This window comes from Populus nigra, chromosome 6 (genome assembly GCF_951802175.1).
Source record: "Populus nigra chromosome 6, ddPopNigr1.1, whole genome shotgun sequence".
NCBI lineage: Eukaryota > Viridiplantae > Streptophyta > Magnoliopsida > Malpighiales > Salicaceae > Populus > Populus nigra.
Genome location: NC_084857.1, coordinates 22,386,176 through 22,402,053, shown reverse-complemented (window position 1 = coordinate 22,402,053; position 15,878 = coordinate 22,386,176). Strand labels below are relative to the sequence as shown.

The 15,878-nt window shown below is 33.4% G+C and overlaps 2 protein-coding genes across 4 annotated transcripts; both read right to left on the bottom strand.

The window, feature by feature from the left end:
- Positions 1 to 498: 498 nt before the first annotated feature.
- LOC133695919 (protein TRIGALACTOSYLDIACYLGLYCEROL 4, chloroplastic-like) lies at positions 499 to 3,204 on the bottom strand. Its single transcript, XM_062117896.1, has 5 exons — positions 2,827 to 3,204; positions 2,465 to 2,708; positions 2,021 to 2,375; positions 1,302 to 1,639; positions 499 to 950 (listed from the first exon to the last, which is right to left on the bottom strand). Exons 1-5 carry the CDS (start codon positions 3,084 to 3,086, stop codon positions 753 to 755), a joined length of 1,395 nt encoding a protein of 464 aa, XP_061973880.1. The 5' UTR covers positions 3,087 to 3,204; the 3' UTR covers positions 499 to 752.
- A 2,107-nt stretch (positions 3,205 to 5,311) lies between these two features.
- Positions 5,312 to 11,734, bottom strand: LOC133697993 (uncharacterized). 3 transcript variants are annotated; one of them, XM_062120842.1, is made up of 17 exons: positions 11,596 to 11,734; positions 11,140 to 11,477; positions 10,900 to 10,997; positions 10,450 to 10,569; positions 10,092 to 10,297; positions 9,644 to 9,743; positions 8,594 to 8,665; positions 8,458 to 8,505; positions 8,295 to 8,372; positions 8,093 to 8,212; positions 7,641 to 7,746; positions 7,036 to 7,199; positions 6,666 to 6,800; positions 6,087 to 6,217; positions 5,807 to 5,869; positions 5,620 to 5,698; positions 5,312 to 5,528 (listed from the first exon to the last, which is right to left on the bottom strand). In XM_062120842.1, exons 2-17 carry the CDS (start codon positions 11,405 to 11,407, stop codon positions 5,457 to 5,459), a joined length of 1,860 nt encoding a protein of 619 aa, XP_061976826.1. In that variant the 5' UTR covers positions 11,408 to 11,477; positions 11,596 to 11,734; the 3' UTR covers positions 5,312 to 5,456. The 3 variants fall into 3 exon arrangements, 2 of the variants coding, with proteins under 2 accessions (XP_061976826.1, XP_061976827.1); XM_062120843.1 differs by lacking the exons at positions 10,450 to 10,569; positions 11,596 to 11,734 and having other exon boundaries at positions 11,140 to 11,582; XR_009842972.1 differs by lacking the exons at positions 5,312 to 5,528; positions 5,620 to 5,698; positions 11,596 to 11,734 and having other exon boundaries at positions 5,814 to 5,869; positions 5,999 to 6,217; positions 11,140 to 11,583.
- Between the last annotated feature and the right edge of the window lie 4,144 nt (positions 11,735 to 15,878).

The following is a 15,878-nucleotide window of genomic DNA, read 5'->3' as shown; positions in this document are numbered from 1 at the left end:
AATGTTTCACAAACTATGCTTGTGCAATTTCTCCATTGCCATACAGTTTACTGGAGCATTAGGCAGTTATATATCTTGTCAAACACGCATGTATTCTGATTATGTAAATTTCTGCAGTAGATCAAATGAGAAACCGTGCATTTCTCCATTAATAGGTTTCAAGAATGCATCCTCGCTTCTGTGGAACACCAGTCACCAGCCCCTGAGGAGAAACCATGGTATACTGCTGCGTGATTCTCCATGTCGCAGGTCATAATGCTCTAGCCATTGGACATTACAATCATTATTTCACTGGAGAGTGTAATCTTGCAGACCATCTTTTAGTTTAATGTGAAGCATTTATACTTGCTGCATGTGTTTTATCTGTATAAATACAGAAATTCGTTTCATGTTTGGCCAGAGAAGAAAGGAAGTGCTGAGCTTCCACTAATCCGTTCAAGTCCTAGAGACCTTACATACTGACCTTCCATTAAAGCCTTGACCATAGAAGGTTCCAAGGAGACATAAACAGTATTTTATTCATTCTGGAAAGTATTGTCTTGAATAGAAAAGCAGAATTTACAATTTTCATTGAGTTGGATTACTCAACAATAAACGTGAATCATTGAAGTCATCTTCATAACTTTGATAAATGGTGGCAAAAGTTTACAATGGGAACTGCCTTCTTAAATGAACCAAGTAACGCGAGGAGAAAAACTGAATTTCCATGCACCCAGCAGAAAATATAGCATCCTTAGGTGGTACAGAGACAGTTAGGTTTCAAAAAAGCGAAGTTCTACCATGAATTCCCGATGCTTTGGTGAATACCAAGCAACAGCCTTTGCTGAACCAAGGACATGCAAAGCATACTCAATGGAAAATACTGGATCATCCACACACATATGCCAATCTTTGTTCTTCCAATCAATCTCAACTCCAGAATCAACTCTAAAACTGAAAGGTCCTGCTATCTGCAACCAATGTGGAAAGATATAGTTCCACCAAAGAGGTTAGGAGTGCATGAAGGAAGAGGAAAATGAGAAACAAGAAGATATTTTCTTGCTAATATTTAAAAAGCAGTTGACCAGCAGCATGCAAGTGCTGATATTAACTTATTAGACTGTAGTACATGTTCAATGCTTCTACAAGAAACATACAACTAAAAGAAGTTCCTATTAAAAACAGTGACCTTAAAGCAAATCTTGAAATAACAAAGAATAGACTTGATTTAACAACTTCGCTTTTGTTGCCTTTAGTTTCATCTGCTAATAATATGCCATCATATTTTGGAAAAGACAGCCATGCTAGAAGCTAAGACCTACCTGCTGCTGAAAAGAAACGGTTGCCTTGGGGCAAATTGCCTGAACTGTTTCCATGGTTGGCTGTTGAGAATTACGAAAGTCTTGTGCTAATCTGGTGGCACCTGAAAGAAATTTGGAAGCAGAAGGGAAATCCAGGCATGCATGAAATCGAGTAAGATCTAATAATAGTCTTTGGAAGTTTCCGTGCTGAGCAGTAAATGAAACAGATGAAAATGTATCAACTAATAAGGTGGATTTTACAGCAGGAGCACGAAGACAGAAGCCTTCAAACTGCTGAGATTCATCTACCACTTGTGGCCGAACTGAATTATCCCCAAAACAGGCCATCACAGCAGCACCTGTATGCGTTCAAACATCAGTAAGAGATACAGATAAATGATTTACATCTGAAATGGCAGATGGGAGCTGAAACTATGAAGCAATAACTGCTAAAAGCCTACAACAACTTCCATAGCACGTTTGTCCAAGGCTCCAACCAAAGATAGGGCTTTAGCTTCATTACCAGATATGTACAGAACTCATATTTACATCTGCAGTAAGCCTCTAAACTTCATAATGATGCAAATGTAGGTCATTTTCATGATGTATATTTAAGGAAACAATTGTTTGAATAGAGAAAATGAGAAAGCCTCTATAATTTATAGGGATGCCCCCATGCCACTCATCCAGTCTGGTTCAAAATTAGCATACAGAAAATAAGTTAAGAACTTGCAATTTACCAATGACCCCTGAAGCCGAAATGTGAGGATTGGAGAGAAAAATATCATAGGGCTGCACCATCTTCAACTTCTGAGCATTGCTTCTCCAAATCTCAACATTTTTCTTTAAGGAAAAAGCACTTTTCAAAGAGATACCAGGAAGTAGTGTAGCAGGAACCTCAACGGTCTCATCACCTCCAAGCTGCATAGGCTGACCGGCACTATGATGCATACAGAAATGATAACTAGCACCAGAGTCAGAAGCAAGAGACGCCAGATCAATGGCCATGGAGAAAGGTACATCCCAATAATTACCGGCCTTGTCGATGTAAAGTCCAGGCCAAACTGCCTCCACATTTAAATTGTGATTTGGGAACTGCAAACACATGAAAATAACACTCAAAATTGCAGAAACTGAAAAGCATAGTGGCTAAAATTAAATAAAACAAACAAACAAACACATGCCTTATGATGAAAGATTGCTTTCTTACGAGGTTTCTTATTGTTATCATCACCATAAAAATCCAAGCTCAAGAGAAGGGTATCACAAGGACTTAACAAGAGCTCTGAACAAAATCCAAGTGCATATAAGGACTTATCCTCAAGATGTTTCCTAATGTTCTCTAGGCGTGAAGATTGCAAGGCTCCATTCTTTTTAAAAGAAGAGACAAACTTCTGCAAATTGAATTGAGCTAGTAATGTAGCAAACCTGCATGTTTTTTAAAACGTTTTGACCTTAAGAACATCACAACGAAGCATCTACTTTAATCATCAACGAAAACAAAAAAAAGATGGAATCTTTTCTCAAAGGAGTGGTAAAATTATACCAGTTTTGAGTGAAAGGAAGAGCGAGAACACGTTGGAGAGACAAGCCATGGGAGGAAGCAGAATAAGAAGGGATGAAAGGGGCGAACATAAAACGCTGAAAGAAGTCAATCTGCTTGGGTCTTGATAGTCTTGTACCTCTTGAAACACCCAATGGAAGTGGTTCTCCTGGCACTGCCCGTCCTTCTCCTTCAAGGGTTCTGGGTGTGGACCTGTCCAGATCCCAAAACCCTCCATCCATTGCCCATCTTAGCTTGTTCATTGCCTTTCTCTGATTTTTGTGTGTACTGCCTTCCACAGCTGGGGGGTTTCTGCTGTCACTGCTTCAACTCTTTTTACAACTTGTGATTTTTTCTATCTTTAAAGAACACAGTGATTGTTTAACCACTACAAGTCTTCCCATGGACGACATGTCGTTTTTAATACCATGGCTAAAACTCATTTTCAAAGTTATTAAAGGGTATATTTGAGGTTGTGGTAGTAACAGCGGTTTAAAGTGTTTTTTATTTATAAATATATTAAAATAAAAAAATATTATTTTTAAAATATTATTTTTGATATCAGCATATCAAAACGATCTAAAAACTTAAAAATAAATTTTATTTTTTTAAAAAAATTAAAATTTAAAAGAACGAGAGTTGTATTGTGTTCCTAAACACACCCTAAACTTTGATCATTTTATTTACAAAGTGTATACTCTAAAAGTTAAATTTCCTTAACTTTTAGGGCAGGGGCATTTTTTGTTTTTAATCCTTATTATAATAGTATAACTACTAAAATACTCTTAGAAGAAAAAAAAAATTATAACTTAGATTAAGGGGCTTTTAGGCCTTTTATTATGATTTTTTTTGTTAATATTATATAGGGTTAATGACACTTCAGTCTTTTACAAATTAAATTTAAAAAAAAAAAAAGAGAGAAAAAAATTGTCGGGGACATACGACGCACGCACCAATATGTAGGAGTAGGTTATGTCTTTTAGACAGTTCGTGCAATGCTGAAAATAAGCTAACCCATCCAAATTTAAGAATTGCCCTTTATTTTCTTCTTATTTCAATTGCATCGTTGTTTTTATTACTCTTTATTTATTTTGACTCCTATTTTTATATTTTTTTATATATTTCATCCCTTAAACATTTTGTTCTATTTAGTATTTATATCAAATTCAATTCTTATTTTTTTTATTATTATTTTTTTAAAAAAATCTATTTTTAATTTCATCCACTATCATTTGATTTAATTTAATTTTTTATCTAAGATTTGACCCTTTTTTAATTGTCTTTTTCTTCCTTGGTTCCTTTTTTTTAAATTAGTTTTTTATTTATTTGTTTTATTTTTCAATATTTGATTTGTTTAGAATTAGGCTTTGCTATTTCTTTTTGTGTAGTGATCTTGATCTTATGATCCAGGTAATGAGTATGAAAATTGAACCCGAATCAATATCGATGTTTTATTATTATATTTTTTTCATTAATTTTATTTTTTAATTTTATCATTCAACATCAAGTTTATTAAAGATTAAACATCTTTTTTTTTATGATGATATCTTGGCCTCGCGATTCGGGTCATACATTTGTCATACTAGCTCGGATTTGTTAGAGACTTTTACATCATTTTATTATTTTTATATCAATTTATTTCTTTATTTTTTAAAATTAATTTTCTTTTTTTATTTTTAGCTTTCAGCATTTGATTGTTGATGATTGAACTTCGTTATTTTTCTCAAAGAGATCATCCCGTTTCATGACCCGAGTTATAAGTATAAGATACAAGCCCAAGTTGACATTGGTCTTTTGTTTTTTTAATATTTTCTTAAACCTATTTCTTTTTTAATTTCTACCTCTGACTTTGAATTTATTAAATATTAAGATTTTTATTTGTATTTTTTTTCTATATAATTTCTATGAAGATGTCACGGCTTTACAATTCAGATCACAAGTTTGCAACGCTAACTTGGATCAGATCAAAATGATTTTTTTTTCATTAATTTTATTTGTTTTTGTTTTTAAAACATGCTAACAACTTTTTAACATCATTTTTTTAGGTTACAAAATAATTTAACCCGGTCTAAAACAAAGTACAAGCCAATTATTTAATATGTGCTTATTTAATATGTGTGTGTGTATAAGGTCAATCAAATCTGGTTTGGCCTAAAAGACTAGACAGACAGATGCACCTCATCTCACTATGAAAATTCTATTACAGTTAAGTCTCATTTATTTTTGCAGTTTAAAGTTTTTTTTAAAAAAAATATTTATTTATTTATTTTGCTTTAAATTATTATTATTTATTTAGATAGTTTTGATATACTAATATTAAAAATAATTAAAAAAAAATTATTTTAATTCAAATTTTTTTTTAAAAAAAAAAACATCTATCACTCACAATGTTATATAGGTTTTCAGATTCAAACAAGACCACCATAACCACTGCTTACTTTAGAAGTCAATAGATAGCAACCGCCAAACTATACACACATACAAGTCATTGCAAAACACAATCATGGCTTTGTTGTTGTTGTTGTTGAAATAAGTGCAGTGTATAGAACATCATTTATACATAATATCATCAGCATTACTGTAGCTGTTAACAACACGACCTGCAGAGTTTCAATTCAAATTATTAGTCTTAATTAGCACTGGTTGTCAACGGCAGACCCATTAATCTGTGTCTGGTAGTATGAATGCGAATCATGAGCTAACGTCTGCGATTGGAAAAGAAATATGGCGGGTCAGTTCATTAACCAGAATAAATAAATACACCATCGGAAAACATGACGAAGAATGTCATCATACCTGTTCTTGTGAACGGAAGTACATGAAAGGGGTGTAGTGGAGGAAATTTGAGACCCTGGAGGTATATATATCAGCATACCTGCAATTAAAATTATGCAGACCATTCAACAACATTGAAAAGTGAGAAAAGTTAGCACACAATCAAATGCAGAAAATATATGGAGGACTTTGAAGTGGAAGTGTGTACTTCTCAATTTGTCTCATTAAGTGGCTTTTATCCCACAGGCCTGCACGTGAAAGAAATCCCCACCTGTTGCAAAATGAGAATTCTTTGTTCAAATATGCCTTAACAGGAATCAAAGAAAACTGACTCATAATTTTCATATGATGGCTACCTAGGAGTAGGAGGAGTAGGATGCTCCTTGATAGACAAACTTACCAAGGATATCCAAGATGCAACCTAACCAATGGTCTTGTGAGTGGGCAGATAAGTGGTTCAGCATTTTAACCATCCATGCCAGTCTTACCTTTTATTGAAAAGCTCTCCATCTGCTTCTAACATTGGAGCAATTTTCTCATCTAGTCTTTGCATAACAATTAATAGCTTTTTCATGCTTTCTGTGAGTTCTTGATCATCCATGTTAGTTGCAGCAAGGGTCTGAAAGTACACAAAATGAAGCAAGATAAGTCAGCCAATCAGCGGTTCCTTTCAACTTGTTCAGTCAAAAAAACTCCACTCAAACTAAAATTGCTTCTTAGAGCCACCAGCTAAATTAGGGATTTAGGGTGTTCTGCAGGTGCGGTCTAGTAAACTAAATTGTTCATGCAAGCAATTGATAAGTTCATTTGCACTGGATTGCAAGGAAGTAAAGGCTATGTGCAGATACATTAGGGATTTAGGGTACTCTGCAGGTGCGACCTCGTACAATATAATCGTTCATGCAAGCATTTGACAAGTTCATTTGCACTGGATTGCAAGGAACTGAAGGTCATGTGCAGATAACACTAAGGCATTACAGGTACAAGAAACTATATGGAGCACATATAGACTGAAACATGCTTAAAAAAGTATGAGAGCAATATTTTAAGCAAGGAATCATGCTCACTTGAGCAGGACGTCCTGTATTTCGCCTTTGCAGAGCTAGCCGAAGTTGATTAAAGAGATCCCCTACCACCTCCTTTTGATTAATTAGCTCAATCATTGTAGCCCGATGACCCCTACTATGAATCAGAGCACTATGCTGCAGATCCAGAATTCAATACAACAAAAAGGAAACACTTATCAGTATTGGATCAATCGGGGATATCAGAAATGCCAAAGATTCTCGGTTCTTAAAACAAAAACTATACAAATGACATGATACATTACTTGTGGCTCAACCCCGGAAAAAGCTGCTCTTACTGCTTTTAAAAATAGTTTCAATACCATTTTTTAGTCAATCTATAATTTCTGTACAAGAAAATCTAAACTCCAACCTCTTCTTCCAGCTCTTGACAAATCAATGCTGTTCGCCATAGTTGGTGGACTTTTGATTGACTCACATCAGTGTAAATATGATCACCTACATATAATATTTCATCCCCATGGATATCTAAGGAGTTTTCCACCATCTGAGCACTCCCACCTGAGTACAATCCACCTGTGGAAGAAAATAACAAACTTATAAAATTGTTGATTAAGGGCCATTGAACTGTGCAATAATACAAGTCTTGTTGTCAGTTCATGGCAAAAGAACTTGTCAGTTCATGGCACAAGAACAATTATTTCTTACAAAAATAATGATGGACAGGACAATTTCTAGACTTCCTGTCCAAAAATGATGTATTTGCAGCAAAAAAATTCTAGACTTCTCCTAAGCTGTCCGGCATCAATTAATGATAGCTGTCAAAATCCATAGGCACCGTATCCTGCTTATAATCAATATTTGGCCGAATTTGCAGCAAAATCACAAGCATATGTGTTTGTGCACACCACAGGATCCAAACACAATTATGGAATATCTGTTCATCCAACAAAAATCTACCATACAGAATGCACTGGGATAGTGATAAAACAACGACATGAACAAAGCATAAACCACCTTTACAAGCTTTGAAGCATGGGCGCATTAAACCCTCGCCAGTCACCACCTCATACAACGGGTGAGACATTTGAAAGAATTCTGGCTTTCTTGCAGATATTATCACCTACATAAGTAGAGAATAACAAGAAATCATAATTAACAAGTGACCCAAGGTTTCATCAAAGTCGAGAAGATCAATATCTTGAACATAAAATCAAACAAGACAACGATTTAATGTTGTGATAAACAATTCGAGAAGTCTAAGCCTAGGACTGGTATGGTAAAAGGGAAAGGAAGGTGGTGAGAATCTTTCGATTTTGGTCATGCCAATGATACTTATAGTATGTTATTAGGAAGAAAGAAAGTCTAGTACAAGTTACTCCTTAAACTTTAAGGAGCCTTCTGTTAAGAGACTTAGAAGAGAGCAGTCACTTGCCATGAAGTAAGGCTGTCAAATAAGGCATACTCACTATGTCAAACAGATCTCGCCAGCCCATATCATTTGGTAGGAATCTGTTGAATGAATGCTTCATCATTTTGTCCGTGTAATGATAATCAGAGTTTGTAATGAGTAGAAGCTTTTTACCAGCCTGTAACACGAAAATCTCCGAACCCAGTATAAGATCATAATAATGTTGTGCTTAATCAAAGATGACGAGTTCAAAGAAATACCTCCTTTTGATCTAACAGTGCTAAAGGTAATTCTGGGTCAGGCTCCACAAACAATTCAGGTTTTGACATTATCTCACTCTGTATAAATGCCATCAATCAGTACATTGTTTGTGGACCAAATTACCAAAAGCACTGGAAAATGAATTCCCATTAATATATTTACCTTAAGCTGACCCTCTACATGTGCCCGAAATAGAGCCTTTCCAACAGCCTGAGAATCATGTCAAGTATAAAAAAAAAAGGTACGCAAATACCTAATGACAATTTAGTTGTTGCAATTGATAATCTACGAAACATGCCTTGTAAAGTCCTCTATAGTCAGGTGGGCATATTTCGGCTGATATAGCTCCTTCATCATATCTAACAACCATCTGGAAGTGGAATCAGACAAGGCTACTAAAGATTAACATGCTGTCGCTTGCACAAGAGCAAATGAAATGTTGCATACAGTGAATTAGATGGTTCATAAAAGACAATGAACGTGACAATAACAATAACGGAGGTAGAACTAGTGGGACCCCTTCGAAAAGAGAAACTGCATTTTGGCCTTTCTTGACATAATGCTCTAGCTCTCGAAGTGATGACATGATAAATATAAAAAATCACAAAAGAAGAAGTTAATCGAACAGTCTCATGGTTTATATAGTTTGCTAAATGTAAAAATTAGTTATAGTATGCTCTATGTTCAGGGGCTTCTTTTTTTGGGGCATCAATTAATGATGAAATTTATGGACTACAATAAGATTTCTGGTCAAACACCAGCTCTGTCAGTCAGCTGGAAATTCATAATTCCATACAGCTTTCCTTTAACACAACAGGATGTGTGACGCACCAGAGTACATTATGTCTGTGCATGAAGAATTCTCACCACTAAAATTTAAGAAATTGCGGTCTAACTACTTCATCTTAGATGGCTAATTGTTTTGTGCTCTCTCCTCCTTTCGTTTCCTTTCCTCTTACACCAATGTTTAAGTTACTAATCAAAGATAAATCTGAAAGTTCAAAAAGTTTCTCATTTTCTGTATGTATTTCCAACTATTTTTATTAAAAGTTTGGCAGTTCTTTAAAATGTGGGTTGAAAATTAGAAACCATTGTCACATGGCTTTCAGCACAATACTCATGCAAGCTTGCTTTAAATGTCAGAATACATGCTGAATGAAAAACCTTGCCAACTAAATTATGTGATTGTTTACTTAGTCAAGAGAAAGAAAAACCAGCAGAAATAGTTGGGGGCAGAAAGATCCATCAGAATAGAAAGAACAAATTATTTGCCGCAAAACATCTCAATGGCAAGTGAACGAAAAGAATTATAGTTTGGCAAATATTTCTATGGATTGAAACAGCCCACCTGCATGTACGCCACAGCTTCTGAAACAGAGAACAGCGTGTTTAAGAACACCCATCGATTCTCCTTCCGCAGATCAACCAGTTCCCTCCCATACATCTCACTTCCATAAATAGAAAGTTAAGCACCACTATGGAAAATATTACACCGGTGTGTTCCAGTTATACCAAATCAAACAAAAAATGTTTAAGAAGCTAAATCATAAGTTAAGCAGACTGCATGCAGGCTATATATGCACCATCAAATACTACGTACAAGGATAAAAAGGGACTCAAAAAAAGCTTATTTCGTCGTCCTATATGTTGGCAGCAGGTGTGTGATTAGAAGAGAACATTATACTCTGTTGGTGAAGAATGGGAAGAATCCATCATTGCAGTATAACAGACACCTTGGATGCCACCAAGAGGATTGTCAATAATCAAAATGAAGAGATTTAAAGCTCAAAGCACACCTGACATCTTGAGTAGACAACATTCTGGTGCCATGCATTGCCCTTTTTACATAACCAAATCGATCCGCTTTAACTAGGTTGCCTTTCTCTTTGTCTATAACAAGACCTCTAATCACCAAGTCTGGATCAAATGCAAGCCCATCAACTGGAAAACCCATGCTTCGTAAATTTCCCAAGCAATAATCATAAGCCCGCCCTTCCCAGGCCTGCAGTAGTATAAATAAATACACACCAGTAGAACTCAAATGATCAAATCCATATAATATTATGAGTCTAACTAAACAAGTAGAATTGATAGATTTTTATTTCATTGATGTTCTAATCATGGATAGATGTTGAGAGAAGAAGTGCTCTTCACCTTCACATTGTAATGTATCAAAGTGTAGTCCATGTCATATCCAATGGCACTAATTGACCTAAGATTTAAAGTACGACTGCAAAATATACCTCGGGATGAATTCCTTTCTGAAGAGGGACTCTGAAAAACATCTGATGATATTAGAACAATGAACCTTAAAAAGAGAAACTCGAAAGTTGGTAGACATCAAGGATAGGAATGGAAGCGCATTGAAGTTCACATATTGAAACCGCAAAGCGCTGTTCTCAATTAGATTGAGAAACCACATGTAAATACATTTCAGTAATGCAGAAGGGGTTAATACAAATAAATAAATCAAAATCGAAGATTGAGCACAAGAAGCAGCAAACAAAAATGTGAAAACAGTAATAAAGAGAGACTTGAGGATAAATTATGATCATTTCATTGGAAAAGCAACAGAATATAAGAGCGTAAGGAAAGAAGGGTTACCGAAATGCCCAAGTCATTAAGCAAATCCTCAGCTTCCTCTGCCTCCTTCATAGCAACCTCCTCAATTGGACCTTGTAAAGTTGCCGGACCATCCATTCCTGCATGGAATGAACAAGAGAGTGCGACACTTTAACTAACAAGTCGAAAAAAAAAAAAATAATTACCACTAGAAACACGCAATCAGACATCGTTTGCGGACAACAATTCCTACATGGGAATTTGCAAAAGAGAGAGATTTACCAAAAGCGTCAAGATGGTCAAAGTTAAGATTCAAATCCCCTCTAGTGCTCTGTCCTAAATAATCAAACTCGTAATTAGTAGAGGGTGTGACAGAGAAGATTTGGTCTCCAACACTGCAACGGCACACCACCATCATCCGAGCTCTTTTAGTGGTATTTGCAAACATGTGTCTGACAAAAAGAGGAGAATTAGACAATGGAGCACCACAACGAGTGTCTCTCTGCTGCGCCAACCAGAATTTGGCCAAAACCTCCGCCGTCACAGACATGATAGGCTAAGATAGTAGTTGCTTCACTTGCTCTAACAATTGTTACTCCGAGTAGATTGGTCTCAAAATCCTATGCATATGGTAAAAAATGAATTTCTCCAAGTAGATTTACTTTTTGAGACATGAAAAATATAAAACCCTTTGCATAACTGGTAGGGCAATGGGAATCATTGAACATTATCCATTACCTTCTCTAAAAGCCAATCTTATCTTCTCAGATTTTATCCGAATCCGACCTGAAATTAAATTATCTATAAATTTAGATTCAACAATACTCATATAGATTGATATCCATTAGATTCCATTGAAATCATCATTGAACAATACTCATTTAGATTGATATCCATTAGATTCCATCGAAATCATCATTCCAAGTTAAAAGAAAATAAATAAGAACATAAGCTAGAAAACTACAAAATAGATTAACATTTTTAGGGTGGGAATACCTTTAAAAATTAAAATTTTGAGGGAAAAACTTCGGTTTTTATCTTTAACTATATATATATATATATATATATATATATATATATATATATATTATCCCTAGATCTACAAAAAAATATATGTTTTTTTGTTTTATTTTTTTATTTTATAAAAATTGAAAGCAAGCAAAAAAAATATAAAAAAAAAATTTAGACCAATTTGAAATAAAAATAAAATATATCTTTTTAATTAAAATCTATTTATCTTATCAATATGCTACATATTTTTTGAAATTTTTTAATAAAATATTAATTTTTTAGACAACATATTATCATGTTCATTAGAAAAAACAAGTTTTAATTATAGAAATATCATTTTGACATGAATGTATTTTAAAAGGAATTAGAATAATACACTATTCTCGCATTGTCGTGGGGAATATTTTGACAATATTATTAAACTCGAATCATCCTAAAAGGTCAACCTGGAAACCCTTTGATCTATTCCCTTACCTAACTTAGATTCTAAATTTAAAAAAAATGAGAGTTAACCTGATATGACACAATCAATTTAATATGTTCAAACATGACCTCTTCGACACGATCTAAACTTGGTTTGACTGGAAAAAAAAATCAATGTATTAGTTTTTTTATATAAATATTGACACGATAACCTTTTAGATTAACCTTGGTTAACCTGTTAAAATCGCAATTTAGTTATGAATCCAATTGAATTCAATAACTTTGTTTTTATAATTTATTTTTATTTAATTATATGATTAGAAAAATAAATATATATACACATGAAAACCACTATATAAAAAATGAGTTGTATTTAATATAATATAACCTGAATACATTTTTAATTAACTTATTTGAATAAATTTTAATTGAAATTATAGGGAAATAAAAAAAAAGCTAGACGCTTAGGCACCACTTTAATTGAGATTATAGGGGGGGGGGACACATAAAGGCCAGACGCTTAGGCCTGGTTAAGCCACCACAAGTGCTTGGCCTGTTAAAAAGAAGGCCAATCCTCTTGCATCTCCATGGAATCTCTCTTCCGGAAATTCCAAGTGATGTTCTTCACAGTTTTTCACTTTCATGAGAAGGATCGCGACTGTCTTAATCTTGGCTGATCTGGCTTCTGCTTGGTCTTAGGATACAGTGCTGAATCTGCGGTTTTTGTCTTTGTTGACGGGTGGGTTCGGAATGGCCAGGCCTCTCTTTTCTTCTTGATATGCTATTGTGGCTGGATTTTTTGGTGCTGCATAGCTCTTTTGTTGGTTAACTTCAGCACCTACTCTAGTTATAGGCTCAATAGTCAACTAATTTAATTTTGTCTGTATTTTTTTATGTAAAGGGATCATGTTTCCCTCTCTACTCTGCATTGTAATCTGTATATGTTGGCTTAATTTACTTTTCTTGGGAAGATATTCCCTTAGATGTTACATGTTTGTATATGTGACTGGCAGATTTCCCGGCTTTGTTTTTTTTATTTTATTTTATTTTTATTTTTATATATATTTATATTTGATAAAACAAAAAAAAAAGGCTAATAATGTGAGCCTGTAAATCTAGACCGGTGCACTTAGCCATCCCTTGTGTTTTTTATCCATGAATTTCCTAAAACTACACGTCTTATCTATCTATTGATTATTAAATATCAAACCTCTATTGTCAAAATGTTTGAGAATTATTCATTATTTTTTCATAAGGTTGCGTGAAGAATCATTGTTTTTTTATAACGATGATTATCTTTTATATAAAAACAAAAACCATAAATGTTCTGAGGATGTCTGAAAAATAAAACCGTCAACTATTTAGTAAAAAAATGAGAAAATAATTATATATATATATAATTATATAAATAAATAAAATGGAACTTAAATAATTTTTATTTACCAGAAGATAGACAAACGACAACTCTTTCTTTCATTATTTTTCAAAAGTTTCTTTCTTTTCTTTTTAATAGAGAAATTGAAAAATAAATAAAATGAAATCTTGGATTGAAAACAAAATTCCTAAAAATACAGGGCTGAAATGAATGAGAAAGAAACATAAATGGACTAGAAAGCGTTTCTTTCGCGAATTTGAGATTGCCCATGAGATTTCAAGTTTTACAATTTGGTCCTTTATTTTTCAATCTATATTTCTTTCACAATTTCAAACCATATCCCATGAAATTAGGCAATAAAAGATTCAATTAACAGAGAAAAAGAACAACTTGGGTTTTTAAGGTAATTAGCCAGAGGCATTAATTAATTTAATTGGCAGTTAGCTAACTTGATTATCCAAACTTAAGATTCGACTTCTTAACTTGTAGCTTATTTCAATAATATTGAAAATGCACCTTCCCATGTAACCAAATCGTATATTAATTAAGTATTAGGTACAAAGCTAATATGTGGTTGGGTGGGTATGGAGGTAGGTGGCTGGGTGGTTGCGTGTTTAGAGTTGACAATTTATAAAACAAAGTAGGGGGAAAACACTCTCAATCAGCATTGTAGATTACAATTTACAGTGTGGTTTTTGTTTTTTTATTGATTTTTGTTTTAATTCAGTTCTTATATGATATTTTTACGGGGATTTAAAATTGATAATTTATTTTAATTTATTTTTTATATAGTTATCGTAGTATAAAAAAATATTTCAACATCGAGTTGATAATAAAAAAATATCTTAGCATCATTGTATGGTCTAATTTTTTTTTAAATTTAGTTAAATAAAAATTGATTTAGAAAAAAAGCTAGGTTATTAAACTTTGTGTAATCAATGACTTGATTTGAAAGTTTGACGAGGTAACTCTGGTTGTCTCGGTTCGCAGGTTTAGGAGGAAACCTCCTTTTTTTTTTCTAATTGAACTTGATTATGTGATCGTTTATTTTTTTTATCATATAGTTAAAAAATAGTTTAAGAAAAAAGCATGTTTTTAAATTTTAAAAAGTCCATAGGCTTGTTGACGAGTTTAATTTTTTTTAAATTTTTTTTTTTATTTCATTCTTCGATACTAGACTGATTGAGAATTGAGTTTCATAATCTGTTTTGTTTTGCTTTCTATAAGATTATCATAGTCTTAAAAAAAACCTTGTAGGGAAACATTGTAGTAATTCATAATATTTTTTTAAAAAACTACATAACTAAATTTTCAATCAATTTAATATTAAAAAAATTGACAAAGATAATTAAAAAAAACATAAAAATAAAAAAAGAAGACAATCTGGGAAAAAAAAGGAAAAAAACATGTAAAACCAAAAAAGAGAGAAAAAAACCGAAAAAAAATGTAAGAAAAAAAACATAAAGAAAAGAAAAGAAAGACAAAATGAAAAATAAATGAACAAATAGAAAAAAATAAAAATAAATAAAAAAACAAAAAGAAACATGTGAAGGTGGAGAAAGGTACAGTACTTTCCCATGCTTTTTAGAATATTAATAAATAATAATAATGAAGGACGGACGGTCAGTAAACAATAGAAACAGATTCCTCTTCTAATTCTGTTGTCCGCAAAAGACAAAAATATGCCGATGCGGGAATGTTTTTGGCTGAACCTTTGCCAGGTTCTCTTTATCCTTTTCTGAAAAACTCATTGAGCTTCTTCAGGCACATGCTCCGCATATATATATATATGTCTTCAGAACCCGGCAACTCTCTCCATGTGCTACTCATTAACTTGAAGACATCAAGAGTTTGCCGTTTAATCCTGATGAGTGTTTCTTTTTTCCTGTTTTTCTTTTAATGTCCTAATCCAAGGTTCTAAATTGGCTTCTAGATTATTGCTAATGAGGCTACAGAGAAAGAGTTGAATTGCAAATTTATTGCTTAACTCCACGGTAATTAAAATTAAGAATTCATTATATATGCTGTATCTTTTGATGATGATGGGATGCAGCAATGCTATTGGCCGCATAGACATTAAAAATATGCTAATTCGTTGAATAATCCCAGTTTCGAATCTGCTGGCCTCATCGCTGCCGTATCTCTTCCCTCACAGACCATGTCTTCTTGTCTAATTAATACTTTTCTTAATATCATTTGCTCTTGTATCTTT